The sequence below is a fragment of the Eschrichtius robustus genome, chromosome 2 (assembly GCF_028021215.1).
Source record: "Eschrichtius robustus isolate mEscRob2 chromosome 2, mEscRob2.pri, whole genome shotgun sequence".
Taxonomy (NCBI): domain Eukaryota; kingdom Metazoa; phylum Chordata; class Mammalia; order Artiodactyla; family Eschrichtiidae; genus Eschrichtius; species Eschrichtius robustus.
Genome location: NC_090825.1, coordinates 61,431,431 through 61,451,114, shown reverse-complemented (window position 1 = coordinate 61,451,114; position 19,684 = coordinate 61,431,431). Strand labels below are relative to the sequence as shown.

Sequence of the window (19,684 nt, the reverse complement as noted above, 5' to 3'; positions counted from 1 at the left end):
TTTCTTTTTCATTTTGCTGACTACATTGTGAAAATTAATAATTGGTAGCTTATTGTGGAGGATAATTATAATTGATAGAACTTGGTTGGAAAAAAATGTCACTCTCCGTTGATGCCATGCAGAAAACAGTTTCAGTCTGTTGGTCCCTGGACATACTGACTTAAAATTATACTATAGAGACTCAAGTAAATATAAAAATAATGCACATAGTTTTATTATAAGATGCAGCTGCAACAATGCAGAAAGTACTGTTCACATAGTCTTTCATTCTACCTCACCCCTCTAAAGTCCCGTCAGTGTATTTCATGCACGTAATACATGTGTTATCCTAGTTTTACTATAAAGTGATCTTACAGGGTCACATCTTGTTACTATGAAATATAACTTAGTAAGAATAATGGCCTAGGCTTAGATAATCTGATATTTTAATCAAAACAACATGAAACCTAGTCACATTGACACTAGAAGTCACTTTGCATTGCATACTACCATTTCCAGGATATCATATACGATATATATTTATATTATGACACCAGTAAGTTTTCAAGATTCTTTATAATTTTTTTTTGCTTAGTTCTAGGAAGTTCTTTTCTCCCCAGTTACAGAAAAACTGTCTTTTGCATATCAAGGGTATTTTGCTTTATAAACACATCTACTATCAGTTACTATCAGTATTTTATCCTACATAGGAACTTCCAAATTAGTGCCTTGCTATTCTTTTCCTCTTCTCTTTTCCGTGTTATTTCTTTTGCTTAGAATGATACAATTATCATAGTCATAAAAGACCATAACGAAAAGTAAAATATTTTTATTGTTAGTCTTTACCCTTTAAAACCTAAAACTCCATGAATAGAGAGTCCATGGCCATGTCAAAATAATATACCCCTTTGAGCATAAGGGCCTGATGTTCCTTATATGTTGACTCAGTCTTACCCTGAAAGCCATAGTCTAATTAAGTAATTTTTTTCCTATAAATTAACCTCACACACTTTTTACTAGCCTTCAGAAAAATATTACTTGTTTGGATTTAAGAAAAATATGAACTTCACTGTTCATTAAATATAGGAGAAATTTGTTTATAGAATACCATCTTTATTTGTAACTGGAGGACAGAGCATTTTAAATATACGTAAAAAAAGAAAGGAATACTGCTGATCTTATGTTAGTATCTTATTCAAACATATTTGAGTAACTTTTACTTATTTTTCTATTATTGTCCAGATAGTTTTCCAAGTTACTGAAGCTTATCCTTTTAAGCAACATATCTTAAGCCCATAAGCCCTCTAGATCAGTGGTTTTCAAACCTAGCTGTACACTATAATCATACAGAGATCTTTAAACAAAACAAACCTATGTCAGACCTGCACCAGACCAATTAAATCAGAATCTTAGGAAGTGAATCCCAAGCATTAGCTTTTTTAGTATTAGTATTTTTATTGTTGGTATTAGTATTTTTAAAAATATTCTCAGGTGATTCTGACATATATCCAGTGCTGAGAACCCCTCTTGAATAAGAACCTCTGTCCTACTATAAATTTCTTTACAACAAAATGTTACTCTAGCAGGCTAGCACATAGTAGAAGCTCAAAAGTGTGATAAATAAATGAGTCTTAACCATTCTTGACCTTTTAAAAAATATACATTTTCTTGCCCTTTAAAAGAGAGTGTATGAAACATGATTTAATTTTTTCTTAATGAATCAAAGTCACACTATAAAAAAAATTTCTTTTACTTTAATACACTGTATTAAAGTTTTTAAGATGCTATCACCCAACTAATGATTATCGTGCCAGACACATTTAAGATATATCAGTGTACAAAATATTCAAACATCTCTGCTCTCCAGAAGCTGACATTCTAGCAGGGATAGACTGACAGTTAAATATATAAATTGTATACAGTAGTATGTTAGAAAGTAATAAGTGCTGTGACCAAAAAAAAAAGACTAGAGCAAAGGAAGATCAGAAGTACCAGGCATGGGAGGTTGGAATTTTAAGTAGAGTGGTCCTCCCTGAGGTGGCATTTGTACAGGGAATTGAAGGAGGTAAGGGAATGAGCCACGCAAGTCGTGTGGGGGAGGATATTGGAAGTAGGAACCGCTTTGAGGAAAGGCCTGAAGAGGGGAGCATGCCTGGGGTGTTTGAAGACACTGTAAGGAGTGGCTGGAGGGCAGTGGGCAGGAGGGAGAGCAACAGCGGGAGGACCGAGGGGACCTCAGGCACGTAGGGCTGAGCAGAGTGCTGTAAGAACTTCATTTTTTCCGAGTGAATGGGAGGCCTTTCGCAGCATTTCAAACAAAGAGGGACTTGGCTAGAGTTAATCAAATCATTCTAGCTGCTGTGTTGAGCCAACTTGGAATGGGAGATGGGAGGTGGGCATAGATACAACATAGCCGGTTAGGGACTGTTGTAATCCGGGAGAGAGAGAGCTCTGACTAAGGTGGTGATTATAGGCTTTCTTGATACATTAGATGTTTAGGATAGAAGAGAAAGACAGAAGCCAAGATTCTGTCTTGATAGAACCCCAAGATACCCCAGGGTTCAGGCTCTTGAGATGGTACGGGTTATTTATTGCCTATACTAAGTATTTTCTTTCTTTTTTTTCTTTTACCTCAGTATCAAGCTGTGAACTTGAATTTCTTACTGCTCTTACTGTGTCTGCCTCTAATTGCCCTCATCTCTTCTAGACTATCTTACTTTAGTTTAAATCTTCTGTAGACCAACAAATACACAAGTGTTTAAAATCATATGTTACAACAAGGTTGTTGATCTAACATAATAGGCTCTGAGTGAGAGTTTATGTTCCTCTGCTTAGGGGTAAAGGGGAACGAACCAGTGTCAGGATTCTCAGAGTTGCCTTCTCTGTTGAGGCTTTAAACTTCCTTCTGGGTTCACAGAGTATTCTGAATGACTAAGTTTACCTGAAGACTGAATCCCTTAATGAGAATTCATTGATATTTACATTTTTACTTTTTTTTTTTTAATCAGGCAAAAGAATGGACCCCAGCAGGAAAAGCAAAGAAAGAGAATCCTGATAAGAAATTTTATTCTGAATCTGCAGAGGAGGAGGAGGACTCTTCTGAGAGCAGCAGTGACGGTGGGGTTTTAATTCATTGAAAAACATTTTTCACTATAGCTTATATACTGTGCTTCCTATAGACCAATAAGGCCTAGAACATAATATTCAACAAGCTGGTTTAAATGAAGTTTATACCATTACAATAATTCCTTTCACTTACATATCACTGTTTTCAAAGTAATTTCTAATGCCTTTTCATTTGACATTTCCTCTTGGACCCACAGCTAATAAATGATAGAGTTGAAACAGGAACGCATGCTTTTCTGAATTCTAACCCACACTGCCTGTGATATTCATTAGCATATTGAAAAATGTAATTTTATATTTGATAAGCCTTTAGTGGGGCCTTTAAAAGTAACTTTTCTTTTGTATAGGATTGGCCAAAAACTTCATTCGGGTTTTTCTGTAAGCTGTTACGGAAAAACCCAAACGAACTTTATGGCCAACCCCCAATAAAATGTAAAGTTTATTTTTAACCTTGAGCAGTCTGTTCTTATCCATTTTTTTACTCTTTTACTTCTACATGAAAGCTAAAATTAATAAGTCTCTTGTGTATTATAAAGAAACAAAGAGCTAAAAAGATTGAGGGCAACCACATGCAGTGAAAAAAATACTGAACAGGAAGGATCTAGAAGTCCTGAGTTTTAGCCAAGCAAATTGAATAAGGCACTTACCTTCTCTATATCTGATAAATGAAGGGGTAGAGTTAGATGCTTTTTAAGTCTCTTCAATACTGAAAGTCTGAGTGAGTTGCATAATAAGGTATATATAGGAGTTACATACTCTTAGTAACAGTTAACCTAGTAAACTTATCTGATCCAAGACCAAATGACATCTCTTTCTTTTAAAACCTTTATTCCTTGGGAAGCCAGGGCTGCTCACTAGTACTTGGTCATCCATTACCTGACATTAAGGTAATTCATTCATTTTTTCCTCTGTTTCCCCTGTTGAAATCTTTGTTTTCAGTTTCGGATAAGTTAATCTGTGGTGCGTTACCTTCTGAAGTAATACGCTGAAAAATGGGAGAAATTACTACAATACAAAGAGTTAATGCTAAAAAATATGGAATTTCAGGAATGATATAGACCATTGAGAAAGATATGTTGTGTAGTTGAGTGTTTCATATAGATATTTGTCTCCATCCCCTTTATTCACAAGCTCCTGTCTGTTTAGAGTCTAACCTTTTTCAGTACATATTTGAAATATTCCATTAACATTATGGCTTTTCATGGGATTATCTGAGTACTTATAATAGGGAGTCATATGGCAGGAGTTCCATTCTGGCTACCAGAGGAAAGAGAGAACTTTTCTCATTAGAAGTTACCAGTTTTTTTCTAGTGAGCATGCCTTCTTGAGGATAAACGAACTTCCTCAAGGATTTTCCTAACTTGAAAATTTAAATAAACAGTGCCTGAAGTGAACTGGACCCAGATTCATGTTGAACTCCCATGTAATAACATGAGAAAGTAACTTAGATGCTATACTTTCTTTCTTATTTATTTATTTATTTATTTATTTATTTATTTATTTATTTATTTATAGCATAAACGATTTATCTAAGTTAATATGTACGTGTACTTAACTTTGATATCACAACAAATTCAAAATATTCTTATTCAGCAGTTTTGTTTTGCCTTTGTAAAGTTTGGGTAAAATAAATTTTGCTCTTTGTAAAAGCTGATGATAAAGAGTGCCTTACCATGTGGCAGGCACTGTTGTGTCCTAATCACCTTTACATGTTTCAAATCATTTAATCTTCACAACAGCTCTTTGAAGTAGCCTTTGCTGAAAGGAAAACTGAGACCCAGAGAGGCTGAATAACTTCCTCAGTCTTACAACTTGGTACAACGGCAGGGCCAGGGTTTGAACTCGGACATTCCAGCTTGAGAACTCATGCTTATAACCACTTCAAGCTGTTCCAAAAGAATATAGGCACTCCTAGCTTTTCGCTGTGATACATGAATTAATCCTCATAAAGTAGCTATTACTTACCTATTAGAATACTGTTTTAACTAGAGGTTACGTTCCTGCCTGAGGACATTTCATCAGATAGATCATAGGCCGGGACAACAGTTTGTCCTCTTATCTAGGATACAACTCTGCACCTATAATCATTTCAACTAGTAAAAAATTATGCTTCATGTTGAAAATACACATAAATATACTATATGTATCACTTCTGCAAAAAGCCCTAGTATACCATAATTTATTCATAAAACATTTAACTATATACTGCCTCAGTGTAACTTTATCATTTCTTTGACCTACGGAAGACTCCTATACTAGCTAAAATAAGTGCTTTTTAATTAGTGATGTTGCTTTATTGCCTTTGAATTTAGGAATTTTTGAAGACGATTTGAATGACTCATTTCCCTCTCAAAATTGGTTCCTAAGAAAATTCAACAATCCCTTCCTTTTCTCTAAATAAAATTTCTCATTATAAGTAGAGGAATTAAAATTATTTCTTTATTCTTGTATCATCCTCATAATCATTCTTTAAATAAAAAGTTTTTGCCATAGCTAAAATACTTATGGGTTTGAAAAGCAAGATAGGCTCACTTTGGTTTAGTTGGTTGATCTTTTCTTTGCCTTTCCCCACTCACTAGCAGAGTGCCTTCTCTGTGCACTGGAGTCCCGCCATGCTTACCCTGCCGCAGGGTTCAGGAGTCTAAGTGACCAGAGGGCAGAAATAGGAAATGTGGAACACCCGGGGTCCACCAAACTAAAATTCAGCATCTGGTTTCATTTGTGATGAATGTTGACACTTACTTGTGTCCTTATGTATAATTAAATGGCTATAAATCAAGGAGCATCTGGATATCTTTTTTTCAGAGAGTGAATCTGGAAGTGAAAGTGGGGAACAAGACGAGGAAGGAGACAGCAGTGAGGACTCCAGTGAGCGCGAGAGTGAGAGTGGAAGTGAGTCAGAGGCAGAAAACAAAAGAGCAGCCAAGAAGAACTCCAAAACCAAAGGAAAAAGGTGAATTATTTTGTCAGAATTTCCTTCAAAAACATTCTGTGGTCTTTTCCCCCGGTCTAACATTGAGTGAGAAAATAAGTGTGTGTGTGTGTGTTTTTCCCAAACAGATTTTAAATCTTGTAATATTAATTTAAAATACTAATTCATATTATTCTCTTACCTGTAATGCTCAGTTTTCATTTTGAACTTGAAAAAATCTTGGGGTTACATTTTGAAAATTGGTGTAACCTTGGAAGGCTGAGTTAAGTGATCAAGCAGTCGGTATGAAACACTTAATTACCTTTTGAAGCAATTTTGCTGAGGGTGAAAATTAAATCCTTCAACACTTTGCCATTATGTAACTAAGACAATTGATTTTTCTAAATAATGTTATATTAAAAAGATTATGATCCAAATATTAGAGTCAGGGGCTGTGAAGGAAGACGGTCATAAGATATTTAAGTGTTAGCACTTTTTAAGATCTCCCATTATCAACAACATTATCATGTATTAAAGTGTCATTAAAATTTTGAGTAATTGGGGCTGATACCTTGGATTGTCTGAGTCTGTTTTCCCCACTGCTGTCAGTGAGTGGCCTCTGCAGACACGATGGCCCTTTCCCTGGGAGCCTGCTGCCCGCGCACTTGATGAGCTTGCAGCCTAGCTCAGTCTTGGCTGACAGCACTGATTGGGGCGCAGTACGCTCTCTGCTCCTTTTATTACAGACAGTAATTAAAGCAGCTCGCCCTGCCACTTCCATAACAAACACAGCATAATGCTCTAATTATGACTTTATTAATTTAAGTCAGGATTTAATGATTTTAAAAGTGATTTATATTGTTTTTCCTGTTCAGAACAAATGAAATCTGTAGGTTAAATTAATACAGGCTTTTCATCATTGCAAAGTTAAAAAGCTAGTTACCAGTAAATTCTTTTCATTAGATTAACATCTGAAACTCTAAGCAGTAAGGTAAACAATCATTACCCATCAAAATTGAGTGATGCAAAGCAAAATAACACTTTTACCTTCAAAATCTTATCTTAAAGGCTAGAAGTTAAATATATTCAGAATCATTCACTTGCTGCAGCAAGCGAGTTACTTGGTTTGTAGTAGCCTTTTCTTAGAAGTTCTTTGCTTCTAATTTAATATCAGAATATCTATAATACATAGTTTATAAAAAGTATCATTCTTAGAAAGGGAAGTTATGTTCAGTGCACTAAATATCCTTTCCAATAGCAAAAGTCAATATACTAGAAATTTATAATCATAAATTGTATTAGTTTCATGCTTTTTTTCTTCAGAAATGGACTTTTTTTTTTTAACCCATGTTTGCATTTTAAAAAATTGTTTATTATACAAAAGGAAATCTCAGATACATTCTAAACCTTATATTTTTAAGTACATGTTTTAACCATTAAATGAGGGATAATAAATTGCCATTCTTTGCTAGGGGAAGAAAAAACAACAACATACTTTTTAGTCATCAAATATAATTACATGTGCTCTGAGATGTTACCATGACTCCATTTTTAATAAATAGCAATCATATTTCCTCCACAAAATTCAATTCAGGGAAATATCGATTCTTCCCTTGCCTCACCACTCTCCCTCCCCGTGTGTTTTTCTGCTTGTCTCTTAGAATTTTTTTTAAAAACTTTGCCAGTATAACTATATGATAATTTTTTAAAGCAAGGGGCTTTAAGTATCTTCAAAACCACCCTTTAGTAATCATAACTATTTATGACTAACTTTGAGTTTTATACTCCAAAGTATTTTCATTTGAAGGGAAAGAGTATTGGGTAGTGGAGAAAATATGGTCTTTATAGTAAGACAGACTTGAGTTTAAATTCCAAGTCCACCCCTCCTGGCTGTGTGTCCTTGAGCAAGTTACTTAACTTTCCTGAATATTATAGGATAATAATGCGCCCAGTAAGAATATGTTAGAACATCTGAATTAGATAGTTGCTTATGAAGTGCCTAATAGTCTTTGGCACAAGATAGATTTTTTTTTTTTTAAACGAAGTGGATTTTTAGAACAATACACACACACACACACACACACACACAGTAAAGAGAACTAGACCTTCAAATTTGAGCAAATAAAAAAGACCACAAGACATCTCTTTTCCCCTGAGAGAAGACCTTTTGGCTATCTTACATGTTATCTCTTCTTGGAGACCTACTTCCCTTGCCTTCTGCCTGCCTTATTTCTCTTTTTCAACTCATGTGTCTCTTCCTCTAGAAGTGTTCCCACTCTCGGTCAGGTTTGTTTAGATGTTCCTCCTGGTGTTCTCGTGACACAGTATACTTTATTACTTATTATTTTCCATGCTTTATTGTCACTGCCAGCTTACTTCTCTGTGTCCTCCAATGGACGGTAGACTCTATAAGGGAGTACATGGAGATCATCTGTATCTTACTAACCTCTGTTATCCTTAGCACCTAACATAGTGCCAACAATATGGTGGGCAGTCAGTAAATATTTGTTAAGTAAGGGAGCGAGTGAACAAATGAATGAATAGCATCAGCACTTAGGTTTGATCGTTTGGTATTTTAAAACTTTATATCTGATAATCTTACATTTTTAGTAAGACTTAGTACATTAGAAGAATTCTGTTTTGAACCGGTTAACATTTTCTCATATAATATGTTTAAGGGTCACATTAGGGGACATATGTTAAAAATTTTCTTGGACAGAAAAATCTATAAAATGCAAGTCTATTTTAGCAAAAGTTGATGTATAAATATTTAAATTTATTAATGAACACTTAGTATTTTGAAACAGCATTTTAAAATCAGCCTGTCTTTGAAGTTGTTAATGTTAGCACCTAATGTGTATTTCTGGTAAATCAAACATTTAATTATTAATTATTTTCTACTTATTATATCATTCAGTGTTATTTTATAACCTTTTGCATTTGAACTGTGTGTGATGTGGTATAATTAGTTTTGAATGGGTTCTGATTTATTTGGTTATAGGTAATACTACCTTCATCATTATTTCATTAACATGTTCTGGAATTTTAAAACCATTTTTACTGTCTTTTTGTACACTAAAAAGAAACGGTTCTCAGTGAAATACACTTCTCTATAAAGATTTTGATTCACAGCCAAAATGGACAAATGGTAACACTTGTCATTTGTTTTTTCAAACTACTTAAACTTGTTTATGTAAGTATCTAATATTTCAAAATTTATTATTCTGATTAGTGATTCTGAAGATGTGGATAAGGAAAATGAAAACTCTAAAACTTCAGATTCTTCCAATGCTGAATCTAGTTCAATAGAAGACAGTTCTTCAGATTCTGAATCAGAATCAGAATCTGAAAGTGAATCTGAATCCAGAAAAGTTACTAAGGTAAGAGATTACAAATTTTTGTAACTGAAAATAAATAGTCTTATAGTCTTTTCCCAATTGCGAATAAATATTTCTGAAAATTTGTGTTTTGTTGAGAATCAAGAAACCAGGCAAGGAATTTAATATGTCACTGACAACTAAAACAAACACCATCTTTACTCATCCACACCTGTGATTTTATTTTATTTTTTTCTGGATTATCGCTTCCCTTATAATTCAGCTCTGCAGAGAAGTTAGAAACTTTTTTTAACCTCACCCTTTCCAGCAAAATTTAGAGACCTCAGTGTTATGAGTATGACATTTTTGTTCTTGGCTGTGATGTGACAAGGGAGGCTTTTGCCAAAGGGGAAGTAAAGGGAAGTCACAGAGATAGTATTGAGCAAAGAAATATAAATGTACATGCATCATAAGAAATTGAGACTAATATGCTTTTTAAAAAAATATTAGGCATTTGGATAATAGAATATGTTTAAAGGTTTAATTAAAGAGTATGCATTCTTTAATAGTTAATAAAAATGCAATAGCCATATATTTAAAACAAATGCAAGAACCACTTATAACAGAATGATTACGCTTTTTGGTATAATATTTGTAACACCAAAAGTTGTCTGCTTAGCAGCAAAAAAATAAAACCATGAATTGGAAAAGTGTAGTTTTTAATACACAATTCAGACCTAATACATATCTTTCTGATCTTTAATTATTATTCCCTGCCTATAAATGGATCATGGGGTTGCTAAGTTTCAAATGCAGTGGTTTTTATAAATAAATGTATTATTCCATATGTTGAAAATATGGTCACACCTTGCCCTTTATTGAATTCAGTTTCTTTTTAACCTACTATATTTTTCATTTATTTGTTCTGGTAACATGAATTTCTTTAATGTCATTTGAGTAGCCAAGTATGAAAATAAATTCATCAAAGTAATAATTGCCCTCCTTCATCCAGAGATTTATTGTTAAAGAATAAGCGTATTTAAAAAAAAAAAAAAAAAAAAGAACAAGCATGCTTAAAAATTGGCTAGTATCTGTCTTACCTTATTTCAAATATTCTTGAATATTGTAAAACCTATTTGAAACTTGAATTTATATTTAAAACATATCTATGTATAGTATATAATCTAGGATTTTTATTTTTCAAAAATTCACATAAAATCTTAGAGATTTTTAGGTTTATTAATCTGGCCTCTTATAAAAACTTACCACACAGTGAGTTTGATATCCTCTCATTTCCTACTTAAATTACAAAAAGCTTAAGATGTTATTTAAAATAAAGGAGCTTTAGGGCTTCCCTGGTGGCGCAGTGGTTAAGAATCCGCCTTCCAGTGCAGGGCGCACGGGTTCGAGCCCTGGTCTGGGAAGATCCCACATGCCGCAGAGCAACTAAGCCCGTGCACCACAACTACTGAGCCTGTGCTCTAGAGCCTGAGAGCCACAACTACTGAGCCACGTGCCACAACTACTGAAGCCCACGCACCTAGAGCCCATGGTCTGCAACAAGAGAAGCCACTGCAATGAGAAGCCTGCACACCGCAAGGAAGAGTAGCCCCTGCTCGCCACAACTAGAGAAAGCCCGCGTGCAGCAACGAGGACCCAAGGCAGCCAAAAATTAATTAATTAATTAATTAAATTTTTTAAAAACCACTTATAAAAAATTAATTAATTAAATAAATAAAATAAAGGAGCTTTAGAAATTGAAAATACAACCCAGAATAAGAAATCTGTGTTTTTTAAAATGACCAAACAAGAAATTAAATAATGGGAAGTGGGTGGAATTAAAGTGAGTTGTTCTTATGAAGTTTTGTAGAAGTTGAAAAATTGTAGACTTTAGTGCCTATATAGTGTTGGGCTTTAGGGGACCCCATTTGAATGCCACAGAGGTACCCCAGCTCAGAGATTCAATTTATTTCTTCTTTGGTGCGTTCAATGATCAGATTAAATCTCTTAATAGTTGAAAATATTTTACTGTAGAACAGCAGTATAAAATTTCAAAGTAATGCAGTGAGCCAAGACTTGAGAAATTCAGGTTTTACTCACATTGTTGATAGTTTTATGTCTATGTGTTTTGCTTATATAGTTCATTTTCTCTATATTATAATGCCTTTCCTGTCAGTAACAGGCAGATAAGCTTGTTTGTTTTAATTTATATTCTTCACCTTGGAGCCACCATAACTATTTTTTTCTTTCTATTTCTTTCTGAGTGATTTGAAGTGTACCATGCAATTACAAGTGTACCAGTTTTCTAATAATGGGCAACTCTGTAATTGTAGGAAAGTCCTCTTTGCACCAAGTGTTGTGGCTTCTGCTCTAAATTATGAGTAATGAAGGCAGATGGTGGGTGCTTTACCTTAATTTAGCATGACAGTATGTTAGAGCTGAAAACTCATCTGCCTTAAATCTGCAGCCCAACTAAATCTATACTTTTACTCTCTCTCTTCCTTTTCTTTCACTTGGACAATGTATTTTGGGGATATCGAGCATGAAAATGGGACTTTGAGGGTATCTTGAATATATGGCTTTAAAAACAGTTCATTTTATGGTGGTCCTATGAGATAGGTATAATGTTCTCCTTGTTCAATATAATATCTTTATGCTTCAGTTTCCTCATCTATAAAGTAGAAATGCTAATACCTACTCTGCTTTATTCAAGTGCTATTACAAAAAATCAAATGTGAAAGATCAATGTAAAGCCCTGTATAAATATAAAACAGCAGTGTTAACATCTTTTAACTTGAACGTTAATTCCCTGAGAGACCAACAGTATTAGAGTTACAGAACACCAGTGCTAAAAGGAACCGAAAATTTTTTGTAACTCTTATGTCTCCTGCATTTTCCAATTCTTTTTATACCATTCAAGTTAGGAATTAACGTTCAGGTGTGACCCCTTACCTGCAGCCTGTGACCCCATCTACTTTTTGCAGAAGACTGAGCTGATATTCACTGTAAGCATATCCTACCTCTGTGCTCTCTGACACACAATCTCGATTTACCCTCCTCCTTTTTCTTTGAATGGAGCTTTGAGTAAGCTATCCCTATCCACATAGCCGAGAATAAGTCCTATTTCCTTTTGGCCTTGTTTTGTGGATAATCGTCTGCGTCCACTGTGCCTTCAATCTCTTTTTTCATTAATTTCTCCTCCACCAACCAAAGCACTCAAGGCTTTCCTAGCACCTAAAGAGAGGAGAAGGGAGTGGAAGAGAAAGACAGAATGTGTGAAAGTGAGAGTTCAGAAGAATAATCTAGATATTCTCCAGCCACTACTTTTTAACCCAATTATTTCTTAGTCCCTTTTAAATTGGTGTCTACTCCTATCACTTCCTACAGATATTGTTCTCTGAAAAAGTCAGCCATGATCTTTCTCCAAACCCAGTGACCTTCTCTTAGTTTATCCTTCTCTGTCTTTTTATATGACTATTCCCATACTACTTGAAATTCTCTGCATCCTTTTTCTTCTGACTTTTCTGACCCTTTAATCTTTTGGTTGCCTCACTTTTTACCTCCTTCTGACACCCAAGTGTGAACATTGCCCCGAAGTTAGTGCTTATTAGTACACATTTTTTTCGAAAATATTAATTGACATGCATTAATTTAGTCCTTTTTTTCCTCTACAATTTACTGTTGTAAGACTCATTAACTCTTTTTTTTTTTTAATTAATTTATTTATTTTTGGCTGCATTGGGTCTTCGTTGCCGTGCACGGGCTTTCTCTAGCTGCGGCGAGCGGGGGCTACTCTTCGTTGCAGTGCGCGGGCTTCTCATTGCGGTGGTTTCTCTTGTTGCGGACCACAGGCTCTAGGTGTGTGGGCTTCAGCAGTTGTGGCTCACGGGCTCTAGAGCACAGGCTCAGTAGTTGTGGCGCATGGGCTTAGTTGCTCCGTGGCATGTGGGATCTTCCTGGACCAGGGCTCAAACCCGTGTCCCCTGCGTTGGCAGGTGGATTCTTAACCACTGTGCCACCAGGGAAGTCCCTCACTAACTCTTGTAGCCTCAGCTAAAACATTTATCTGAATTACTTCCATGGTAACATCTCTAGCTAAATCCCTACAACTGTAACTTTTCTTCCCAAATTCAAACCAAATTCTTAGAACTCTTAGGAAATGCTGGTTTCCCAAACCTAATATAGCCCAAAGACATGATCTGTCATTTGGTACCAGCATGCTTTCTGTTCTCCCAGATTTGTAGACCCATAATTGTCCTTGACCCCTCCCTCATCCTACATGTGTACACGGTTGCCAAGTCTTAGAGATCCTGTGTATTATTTTTGATATCTGTTTCTTCTCCTACCACCACCATTGTAGATCACCTCTTCATTACCTTGCCCATAGACCATTGCCTTTTGTCATCCTCAGACACTCCCCCAACCCCAGTCCTTCTCTACAGCTGCAGATTAATTAATTAATTAATTAATTAATCTACAGATTAATGTCAAAGTTACCTATAATGATGCCTCATTGTCATTTGAGTTCAGTAAACTCCTCAGGCTAGCATGTCCAAACCCACCTTTCCAGTCTTAACCTTCTTTGTGTTCCAATCCCAGTGGACTATTTGTGGTTCTTATGCTGTATGCTTTTCTGTTTCTGTGTCTTTGTTCTTCCTTTTACATCATTTCTCTTATTACAGAAAATATAAGCTGAGGAGAAAGTGGCCTTATATCAAGGGTAGTCCCTCCACTTCTAGTTGAGAATGAATGGAATGCATGGAATGAAGGATATTACTAACTAGAGGGTATTACTCATGTGAATGGTGTAGGGACAGTCAAGAGGGTGAGAACCACTGTTGAATTGTTTATGTTCCGAAAGTGTCTGTCATTCAGCACCATACCCTAGCATATCCATGAGACACGAAACTGCCGTCATACATTCTGGTGTCATGTTTGTTTGTTTCTGTTATTGATTGGGAGATGTCCTCGTTTGAAGTCAGATATTGTCAGTAATGACCAAAGAAAATTATCTTTCTCTTCAGTTAAAGTTATTTTGATGGGCAAGCATATTTTTCTTTGTAGATGTTCTTTTCTGAACCAAATTTAATAAATATTTTAATGTGAGTCTAATCCTTTTTATGAACTAATTATTTTGCCCTAAATGATACCTGTAACAAAATTAGTTTTAAAAGGTCCGTGTTTTCAGTACTTCACATACTTCACACGGTGTTTAGGAAACTTTTTTTTTTTTTTTTTTTTTTACACAGAAGAGTGGAGAAAAGAATTAGTAATACAGGCTACATTAAATCAGGAAGAGATTTATATCACTTTATCCTGTGTTTTACTGATACAATTAAGTTACATCCTGCTTGTAGTTAAAATTATGTGTTGAACAGATGGTAAAATTTTTATTTAAAATATTTTTTTTAAGTTGCCAGGGTTTTTTTTTCTTTATTGAACCTAGGCTTCAGTGTTTTTATTACCAGCCAGTAAGTTAGAGTGCTCCCACTGACTATAGTTATTTCCACCATCACCTTGTTAGTCCCACTCTTCACACCTTAACTGTGATAGAGTAGTTCTGATTATATCTTCAGTGTCTATGCACCAACTGCTGAAGATTTAGATAAGCCGTGATTAAAAAAATAAAAATTTTAAGTCATAATTGTAATTTATTGTGAATAATTTTATGTATTTTCCTTATAAATATTAACAGCATTTTAATTACATAAACTGTGTATAAAGCATGATAATCTATCAATGGAAAAATAAATATATTTAATATACTTGCACCTAATAGCATTAAGAGCATTTCCATATTTGAATCAAAGATTAATATGTGTACTAGCTTTGGGAAAAATAGTACTGTCTATATATACCTAGCAGTGTTTGAGATGCTCTTGTCAGTGGTTTTTATCACACATTATAGGGATCTCACAAAACTTTGCTAGTCCCTTTTTAAGATGTGCAAAGAAGCTAATTAAATCTTTTACGTGCTCCACGGAGTGGTCACAGGTCTTGTGACTAGTGTACAGATGTCAGTAAATATTAAGATTCGCCTCAATAAAAGATCTACCATGTGAAAAATTCTTGGGTATAAAGTAAATATGGGATGTGGTTTGGATAGATTGTGGATAAGAGTGAAAGGAACTATTTTCTAATCTGATTAGTTTTCTGCCCTACTTGAGAAGTAGGGAACAAGTTTTACTTGTGTTTTTCCAAGTATTTATGATTGTTGCAATTATCTAACTTCTGTGAAGATTGTAGAATATTGGTTTTTACTCTGACAATTCAAAGGCTTGCCTCTTTCAATTTATGTCTTTTCCAATTTAGTTCATATTTTAATTTCTTCAGAACAGAAATATCATTTCACTTCAATTGAGATCTTTAAAGCAAAGTGAATGCCATTAAGCAAGCTTTCTTATTGAAGTAGGTATAATCTAATAGGGAAGATTTGTTTAACAGTTTAGACTTCTTTTTAACTTACATAGAAGTCTCAATTTGCTGGCAGTGTACTTTTATTTTAAAGCACAGTGTAAGTGTGAGCCTCAGATTTGTAAAATCAGATGTGTTAGATGACTTGAAGGCAAGAGAGTCATTAAATTGTCTTTGGTTGTTAATTCTAACTGAAAATATTTCATGCAAATACCTTGCCCTGTGAGGCTAGAAATAAGCCTTGAATTTTTGTTGGTTTCAAAGCATAGTGTGGGTTTGACAATCTATACGTACCACTTATCCTGTTTTATAGTTTTAAATTTCAAACCGCTTTATAATGGTTTCCTCTTAGGAAGCATTTTTGATGCTTTTTGTGTCAGATCTTTTCTGCTTGCTTTTTTTTTTTTTTTTTTCCAATCAGCATGAAGATGAACATGCGTAATAGATTTTTTAAAATCTTTACAAGGTATATTATTACGTTTTTTGTTTGTATTATTTGGAGCTTAATAAGTATTTCCAGGATCTTTTATTTATGATTTAAAATGAAATATGTTAAATAGAAATCAGTTTCTTAACCCTGTGACTTTGTATTTCATTTTGGAAATGTTGATGTGTTGAGGTGTATAATCGAATACCATGGAAACAAATGGAGATTTGAGGATGATGAATTGATAACTAGGTATTTTTGTAGTGAGATTTTAAGATCAGTTACTGTTGTCCTTATAAAAGTCTAATACAGTCACTCAGCTGTTAAAAACCTAATCCTCTATTTAAAAAAATATACAGAAACAAATTGTCTATCTTTCTGCCTGATCTCTTCTCAAGTACTAATACAATGGCAACAGTGGGTGATCTGTCAGTGTGTTTGGTTTGTCAATGATGGTTTTGTGTAAATATTGGGAGGGTAAGAAATAAAATTCACACAGTAAAATATGATTTCATCTGCCTTTTCTCTGCAGCTCCATGGCTCATGCTGCGGTGTGAAATTCTCATTTTACACACTTTGCAGGCGGAGCACATGAATTATGCATTGAGCAAGAAAAATCTCCTGCCTCAAGTCCTATATGCATTTACCCAGGTTCTGTCTCTATTACCAAGATGAATTGCAAATGGAGAAATGTTTGATGGAATAGGGCTCTTAACTTCTTTGTTTAGAATTCAGATTTTTATTTTTATAGGTAGATCCTTTAAGTATGAACATGTTTTGAACTTACTGTGGATTTTTTTAAATGAAAAATGAAATATAAGAGAGGAATGCCAAACACATCACGAGGCTTTTTATAGCCCTGATTTGGAATGCAAGGCTTTTTCAATTCGGTAGAAATGACCATTATCTATTGCTAATGTTGTATTTCAGTCGCTGGTTATTTGCTTTACTCAGAAAGTCAATGAAATTCTGTCCTTTTGAGAGCCTTTTTTCTTTTTGTTTTAGACTTCTAATAAGAGATTATGCCAATTTCACATGCAGCTCTGTTCTGTGTTGTATGTGACCTGATGTGTGTTTAATAGATATTGTTACATACTCCTGGCTGTGAAGTAGAAAATAAGGTATATAGACTTGCCTCCAGCTTTAACTTTGTCTTGCTTTGATAGGTTTCTTATTTTTCAGGTGGGGTGGTTACATTTCCATAAAGACAGTCATGCACCATTGTAGCTTATAGGAAGCTACACCCATTGTGCTCAGCACAGCATTTTGATAAGTCACATGGTGATAAGCTTTTTCTTATATGTTCTTTCTTCACAGGAATGTTATTCTTGTTGAGATGGCATATTCATTCTGAACCTGTTTCTGTTACTTGCAACTTTTACATTTCAGCTTCAAAACTAACATTTTTTTTTTTCCAATCCTAGAAATTGTTATTTATTTCAGGTATGGAGAGAGGGGCAAACATTATTTGTTTTGTTTTTAAATAACGAATGAAGATTAAAACCCACCTAGATGCTTTGGAGTTTTCAGTGGCAGAAATAATATTTTGAAGAAGAAAATCAATGCTGTTGTTTTTAGTAATGTGTATTATTGTATGATCCTTGAAAATAATTTTTCTTTATATTGGCATAAGGGAAAAAAGAAGCAGGACTTAAAATCATTTTAAAATGTTACCTGTCGTATTATTTGATGTATTGCTTTTGTTCATGTATATGCACTGTTGTAAGAGCCCTAAACCGTGTAGACTTTAAATGATGGTAAAGTACATTTTGCTTTAGCGATACCTTTCTGTAGTTAGAGGAATACTTCAAAAATATTTGTAATAATTTACATTAACAATAAGATATAAACTCCTTTGGTAGATTACAAGTTATCTGAAGGCAGGGACTAGACTGTCTGTCTTGGCTGTGTTACTTCCATTGCTTAGCACAGAATCTGTTAAAAATTCTATACACATGTATTGAATGAATGAATGATTGAATAAGTGAACAAAAATGTTTTGGCAAAAAAGTTTTGGCCTTCAATTTGAGAGGTTTAATGTAAAAAAAAGTACACATTATAAAGGTAAGTAACGGTGACCCAGATACATCTATTTAATACCTTAATCCTTGTTGGTCTTTAATTGTTTATAATGCTACTCAGTACTGTGCCTTATTTTTTCTTTTTTCTTTTCTTTTTTTTTTTTTAAGGTTACGCATCTTTTCTGAATCTCTAACCGAACTGTGAATACCTCAGGCTTAGGGATCTAGTCCATGGGTATCCACATTTCAAAAATATAGTAGACTGAATAAGCAAATTTGTGGTGGAGGAAGCCCTAATTATGTGCAGAAATGGTTGAATTCTTAGTCTCCCCAAAGGAAAACAGAAAAGAAAGTAAATGAATTCTTTTCAACCCTAAAGAGCAAGAGCCTGAAAATATCATTTATAGATTTTAACGAATACCTTTGGCAAAAGAAGTCTGATGCAACCCAGTGTTGAAATATAAAGTACCTAGTACAATGCCAGTCACAAACTACATCTCAGAAAGGCTAATCTATCACAAGCCCATTGACTATTTCAGAGCCAAGCATGTATTGTTCAGGCATTTCTTTTTCTTAAATCAACTTGTTTAAAAATTATTTTCGAGAATGTTTGTACATTTTCTACCAAAGAGCCACATTAGATTTTTTTTTAATTAATTAATTTATTTATGGCTGTGTTGGGTCTTCCACATTAGATTTTTATGTTAGCAAAAAGTTGTCAGATTATAAAATTTACTTTTAAATTTTCTTCTGAAGGTCTTTTATAATCTCTAAATAAAAAATATTTTAAAATAACAGTTTGCATGGTGGAGAAGAAATACCACGTGCCAACTAAAATAAAAATTTTGATTCAAAAAAAAAATTTCACATAACCATATAGAAGCTTATTTTGATTTTTTTTTTTCTTGGAAGACTAAGCAAAGGAAAAACTGTTTGTTTTGAAATGTTAAAAACTACTTCATAGATTTTTTAACTAGAACATGCAATAAATGAAATATTTATTATTTTGTAGGAGAAAGAAAACAAAACAAAGCAAGATAGAAATCCTCTTACCAAAGATGTTTCACTTCTAGATCTAGATGATTGTAAGTATTGAAATTTAAATTTTTTCTTCTGTGCTTACTAATAGTATTTTTCATTTTTATAATATCTTTCATTTACATGTCTCAAAATAATCAACAACTATTATGAAAGACTTATAGATGTGATTAGGCAAGAAAATTTTAAAAGTTATTTCTATTAGTATTTTTTTCCATCATTCAGTATATCAGTTTTGTATCACCTGAATAAATATAATTGGTCAAATAAAAGTGCACCAAATTCATTTTAAGAGTTTTTGCTTTAGTAATTTATACTTGCTTTAGCAAGTAATTATCTGTATCTCACAACTTCTACATTTTTAAATGTTGATTATGGAGATCAAGACGTCTAACTTAAGGAGGTAGAGAATTAGGAACGTAATTGGAAATGTAAAGGACACCACCGTCTT

The 19,684-nt window shown here is 34.0% G+C and overlaps 1 protein-coding gene across 1 annotated transcript in view; it reads left to right on the top strand.

The window, feature by feature from the left end:
* The window catches only part of AP3B1 (adaptor related protein complex 3 subunit beta 1), a 283,078-nt gene that overhangs the window by 178,864 nt on the left and 84,530 nt on the right, over window positions 1-19,684 (top strand). Inside the window, exons 18-21 of the mRNA XM_068535546.1 lie at window positions 2,988-3,096; window positions 5,911-6,058; window positions 9,249-9,396; window positions 19,208-19,280. Of these exons, the coding sequence (XP_068391647.1) occupies window positions 2,988-3,096; window positions 5,911-6,058; window positions 9,249-9,396; window positions 19,208-19,280 (478 nt within the window). The remainder of the gene's footprint in view (window positions 1-2,987; window positions 3,097-5,910; window positions 6,059-9,248; window positions 9,397-19,207; window positions 19,281-19,684) is intronic.